We start from the raw sequence: 5,942 nt of genomic DNA, 5'->3' as shown, positions 1-5,942 counted from the left end.
CTACCACAGCTGGGTGTTGACTTTGGAGCCACTGGTCTCTTCAGTACACCACTGGTCTTCAGAGCAGGGGAATCGGGCTTGTGCAAAGCTGCACCTGGGGTCCCAGAGACCTGAAGGCTTACTTGCACTGAATCCTAAAGCAGGACTTTCTGAGACTTCAATGCACTGACTCATACTTGACCTCCGAGACTCTTTGGCTTGGGCCCTAACCCTTGGATCTTCTTGGGATCCTCACAGATCAGGAAGCGTTTGGGATTTCATTTATCCAATCTGTGGGTCAAGTCCATTGAATGGAGATTTCTGAACGCGCTTTCCAAGCCGGTGCTGCGCCTGTGAATGAAAAGCCTGGGAGGCGGCTTTGGGCTGGGGCAGCTCGTGGGACCCGGCGCGAGGGACAACCGAAAGACAGCTAGGAAGCCCAGGATTCCAAATTCCCGCTCCTGGAAACCCCAATCCACAACCCTCCCTCCCCCCCAACCGCGCCCTCTTGACTCGGAGCTCCGCACCCCCGGGTTAGGGGAGGCCGCGTTCCTAGCCCCGCACCCCAGGAGGCGCGCTCCGAGGGAAGCCGCCACTGCGCCGCCTCTGCCCGGGCGCGGAACAAACGGTTAAAGATTTTGGGCAGCGCCTCGCTGGGGGAGGAGCTAGGGGCCAGATCGGCAATTAAAGATGAACTTTGGGTGAACTAATTTGTCTGACCAAGGTAACGTGGGCAGTAACCTGGACGGCCTATAAAGAGGGTGCGCGGCGGGGTTCGGAGCGAGGGCGGCGGCGGCAGGTGGCGTGGAGACTGCTGCATGCCATGGGGCTCCCAGCGCTACTGGCCAGTGCTCTCTGCACCTTCGTGCTGCCGCTCCTGCTCTTCCTGGCAGCGACCAAGCTCTGGTACCTGTACTGTGTGAGCAGCCGCGACCGCAGCTGCGCCCTCCCTTTGCCCCCGGGGACCATGGGCTTCCCGTTCTTTGGGGAAACATTGCAGATGGTGCTGCAGGTAAGGGAGCTCGGGAAGGGACCTGACGCTTCCTGGGAGGTGGCCTCAGCCCAGGGCCTGGGCTGAAGCTGGGATAAGTGTCCTCGCGAGGGAGGCAACTACAGCTGGAAGAGGGGCTAGACGGAGACCAGATGCTCCCCGGCGCCCCCTCACGCGGGTTGCGGGTCTCTCTCCTCCATCTCCCTCTCAGCGGAGGAAGTTTCTGCAGATGAAGCGCAGGAAATACGGCTTCATCTACAAGACGCATCTGTTTGGGCGGCCCACGGTGAGGGTGATGGGCGCGGATAACGTGCGGCGCATCTTGCTGGGAGAGCACCGGCTGGTGGCAGTGCAGTGGCCTGCGTCGGTGCGCACCATCCTGGGCGCCGGCTGCCTTTCCAACCTGCACGATTCCTCTCACAAGCAGCGAAAGAAGGTGAGAGCGAGGTGGCAACGCCTTGGCTAGCAGGGAGACCTCATTCTTTGGCTTGGCTCAGACAAATAGATGCCGGGCGAGAGCTAGCCGTATGGGGTGGGGACCGGGACCCTCTCTGAGATCCACTTTAGCTTTCCCTGCCAGCACGTGCGTAGGACTGGAGGCGCTGGGTGTTCCTGGAAGGGTGCTCGGGAAGGTAGGGTGAGGCTGGAGAGGGAATAGGGGTTTGTAAAGCTCTCTACTCCCGATGGTCAGGTGATTATGCAGGCCTTCAACCGCGAGGCACTCCAGTGCTACGTGCCGGTGATCGCCGAGGAGGTGGGTAATTGTCTGGAGCAGTGGTTAAGCTGCGGCGACCGCGGTCTCCTGGTGTATCCCGAGGTGAAGCGCCTCATGTTCCGCATCGCCATGCGCATCCTACTGGGCTGCGAGCCGGGTTCGGAGGGCAGCGGCGGGGAGGACGAGCAGCAGCTTGTGGAGGCCTTCGAGGAGATGACCCGCAATCTCTTCTCTCTCCCCATCGACGTGCCCTTCAGCGGGCTGTACCGGGTAAGAGTGGTTTGCGGAGTTGGAGCCAGGGGCACACAATCCTGACGTCCGCTCACCGCCATGCTGTCTCCGCGCTCAGGGCGTGAAGGCGAGGAACCTCATTCACGCGCGCATCGAGGAGAACATTCGCGCCAAGATCCGCCGACTTCGGGTAGAAGAGCCACAAAGGGAATGCAAGGACGCGCTGCAGCTCCTGATTGAGCATTCATGGGAGAGGGGAGAGCGTCTGGATATGCAAGTAAGTAGCAATTTCAAAAGGTGCCAGGTGTGTGTGTGTGTGTGTGTGTGTGTGTGTGTGTGTGTGTGTGGTGTTTCTGGCCTTCCAGAACACTTCCTGGGGGGGTCCTCAAGAGCGATGTCAAGGGCCCCAGATTCCATTAATGGATCCTGAAGGTTGAGGCTAGAGCTGGAGGGTTGTGGAACAGAGTGGCTGTGCAGCTGGGATGATGCCTGGGAGCAAAGGGAAAATTTCATTTGCAAAGGTTAAAAGAACGTTGGGAGGTATTAATAAAACCAAGGCTTTAATTCGGGAGGTCCGGGAAGAATAGAATTAAAGGAGCTTGCATTTTCTTTGCATTCTTTTTACTTTCTATGAGCAAAACGTTTATCCCTGTGATCCCCTACAAAATGCTCAGTTCGGTTCTTTGTAACGGTGTTGGTGTTGAAAAATTCCATTTTTCATCCGCAGGCACTAAAGGAATCTTCAACAGAGCTCCTCTTTGGTGGCCATGAAACTACAGCCAGTGCAGCCACATCGCTCATTGCTTACCTAGGACTCTACCCACACGTTCTCCAGAAAGTCCGAGAGGAGATAAAGAGTAAGGTAGGAGGATTCTAGAGGTTCCCTTTTTGCCTAGGACATTCCCCTACTGCCCCATGCCCCCCCCCCACTTCCCAGTAAGTAAGTTTGCTACCTACTTCACTATGAACGTGAAGGACCAAGGACTAGGTGGGCCTGTGGCAGAGAGAAATCGCCTTGTGAACTTAAAGCAGCTCTTTGTGCTACGATCTCTCTTGGGCAGAGTTTGACCTTGTGTTCTACTCCCTCCTCCACCTTTCCAGGAACTCCAGAGATTATCAGATTCTCCTTTCGTGGATTTTTGCCCATTCAAGACAATGAATAGTGTGGCTAGGGGCATAGGTTATCAGGGTGGGCATTGTCGGTGGTGGTGGTGGGGGACAAGATATGACCCTTATACCTGGTGAACAACATTCCCTGGCTGAAAATAGATGGGGGGTTTAGGCTGAGGAAGTATGGAAGTGATTGGCCATTAGAGGCTGTTTCCCTCATCCCCTCCCATCCTGAAGCCTTTGGGGTTAGGTAACAGTCCTATTGACAAACAGCTGGGCTGATTTTATTGGACTGCCTAAGAGTCATTCCCCTCTGTATCTGTTTTGATAGGGCTTACTTTGCAAGAGCAATCAAGACAACAAGTTTGACATGGAAACGTTGGAGCAGCTTAAATACACTGGGTGTGTTATTAAGGAGACCCTTCGATTGAACCCTCCTGTTCCAGGAGGGTTTCGGGTTGCTCTGAAGACTTTTGAGTTGAATGTGAGTTCTCCACCTGTCCCATCCATCACCCTGCCTGTACTGCTGTGGTTTTGAGCCTCAGTTTCCCTGAGCAGTGACTTCACTGCCTTGGATACTCTCCTGCTCATATGGATGTACATTTCAGTGATGCAAATCAACCCTTCCACTTGCCCTCTCTCTTAACCCCAACCATATGGGTGATGACTTTTCATTGTTACAAACTCAAGTCTGACTTGGTGGTTCTTAGGACTTCATATTATTTATTTATTTATTTATTTTTTACAGGGATACCAGATTCCCAAGGGCTGGAATGTTATTTACAGTATCTGTGACACTCATGATGTGGCAGATAACTTCACTAACAAGGAGGAATTCAACCCTGACCGCTTTCTACAGTCTCATCCTGAGGATGTGTCCAGGTTCAGCTTCATTCCATTTGGTGGAGGCCTGCGGAGCTGTGTAGGCAAAGAATTTGCAAAAGTTCTCCTTAAGATATTTACAGTGGAGCTGGCCAGGCACTGTGACTGGCAGCTTCTAAATGGACCTCCTACAATGAAAACCAGCCCTACTGTGTATCCTGTGGACAATCTCCCGGCAAGATTCATCCACTTCCGGGGAGATATCTGATGGGCATTTCAACTCTTGGACTTCTTTGAAGTGTACATATTTTTTTTTTAATAGTGTCATGTTGCCTTTATTTAATTTCCAAATCTATAGTATATTTATGTGTCTCTACTACAGCCCCATAGTCTTTAAATCTTAAAGTAATGAATTTGTATGATTTCCAAATAAAGTAAAATTAAAAAGTACTTTTCTTGCTTCTGAGAGTCTTGTTGGCAAGCTGGTCATGGCAGTACGTGGCTGTAATCCTAGCACTTGGAAGGTAAGGGCAGGAAGAACAGGCATTCAAGGCCAGCTTGGGCTAAAGAGATACTGTCTCAAAAGAACAAAACACACCAACAGAAATCCCCATAGGAAAAAATGACTTGTTCAATGTTTGCACTTTTTATATTTGCAATGATTCAGAAAGAAACCATAGTGTTCCCCTCCATGTTAGAAAATATGTACTATGTGTGTGCTGGTCCAAAGATATTTTTGCAAATTCTTCTAAGGTGGTTGAGATTCCATATATTGAAATGTTACCAAGGCTAATTATGTTACATTTATTTATTTACATTTTTATAGTGCTGAGGGTTGGGTGGAAGGACCTCACACATGTAGGGAAACCCTCTACCACTGAGGTACAACTCCCCCCAACTCTCAGCCCAAAGTAAATTTTATATTCTTTTCCTTTTGTGCCTTTTGGAGTTGAACCTGGGACGATTTTAGTTCTTTGGTGTTGGTTGTTGGCTTTACCGTAGAGAAGGTTCTGGGAAGGTAATGATGCGGTACATCAGGAAGAACCATTCTAGTGTAACAGGGTCAGCAGATCTGACACCTAAGTTAGCACAATTAATCCATGTCATACAGAGGCAGAACTCTTCTTTGAAGTTGATGTTTTAGATAAGACAGAGCCAGTCACTCTGATTATGGACAGTTCTTGACCAAAATGAAATTAAAAAAGAAAGCCGCTAGCATGTCGCCTTCACTTAGAAGTTGCTTCTGAAAACAGTCCTGGGAAGGCAAGGCTGATTTAGATAAGCTGAGCCCAGGCTTTCTTTATTCACGATGAGGCAGTAGGAGCAGATTTAGCTCACTGACAGATAAAGTTTTTATCTATCTCTGGCAATAGGGTGTGAGCCTGACATGACTGATAAAATGGCCCAGTCATGACCCTGTGAACCTTGGCTAACCTCCTCGAAAGCACAGTTTTGTCACAGTTCTGACCCTGGCACCGCCACGTTTCTACACTGAAGGCCTGACTCAATCCAGAAAGGTTAGCCACGGTGACTTGCTTATGCAAGCACATTCTCCCTTTTGAAATGGCACAACCTGCTTATTGAACCTCTGACGGCTTGTAGGTTTTGGACTTTAAAATTTTCATTACTAGTTGAGAATTTGGCAATGCCACAGAAACTGGGTGGTCTGAAATAGGTGTTTGAACAGCATTCTGTCGACAATTAGACTTGCATGTTCTACCTGACTTTTAGTGTTGGGGTAGAACCACTTATTGTTGGATTCTTCTCATCTTTAGAGGGCTTATTGACTAATTCTCAATGCCTAGCAGTAGCTTTACACTGTACCATAAAGAAATGAAACGGGCTGCCAAAGCTTCAGTATTCTCCAGTGTGACAGGATGGCCTCTCCATAAGGTTTGCCCTAAATCTTTGCAGATAGACTGCTAGCCTGAGGGCATCATGATCACAGATTATTTATACAAGGCCATTGTAGGAAGGCTTCAACACTTTACATTTTGTTGGCAAGTGATTAGCCTTCAACAGCAATGCCTTTGGTGACTCGAGGACTGTGAATCCGTGTGTGAGTTGAGTTTGGTAAGAAACTTGAACCCTTTT

General features: G+C 50.0%; 1 protein-coding gene across 1 annotated transcript; it reads left to right on the top strand.

The window, feature by feature from the left end:
• The first annotated feature begins 616 nt into the window (after positions 1–616).
• On the top strand, positions 617–4,298 carry LOC127233218 (cytochrome P450 26A1). The gene is made up of 7 exons (XM_051199595.1): positions 617–991; positions 1,182–1,406; positions 1,662–1,955; positions 2,035–2,193; positions 2,644–2,778; positions 3,358–3,510; positions 3,775–4,298. The coding sequence occupies exons 1-7, from the start codon at positions 803–805 to the stop codon at positions 4,114–4,116; spliced, it is 1,497 nt and encodes a 498-aa protein (XP_051055552.1). The 5' UTR covers positions 617–802; the 3' UTR covers positions 4,117–4,298.
• Positions 4,299–5,942: the final 1,644 nt, after the last annotated feature.

This window comes from Phodopus roborovskii, unplaced genomic scaffold, assembly GCF_943737965.1.
Source record: "Phodopus roborovskii unplaced genomic scaffold, PHOROB, whole genome shotgun sequence".
In the NCBI taxonomy this organism is placed as follows: Eukaryota; Metazoa; Chordata; class Mammalia; order Rodentia; family Cricetidae; genus Phodopus; species Phodopus roborovskii.
The sequence above is the reverse complement of the archived record's forward strand: the minus strand, read 5'-3'. Positions and strand labels throughout refer to the sequence as shown.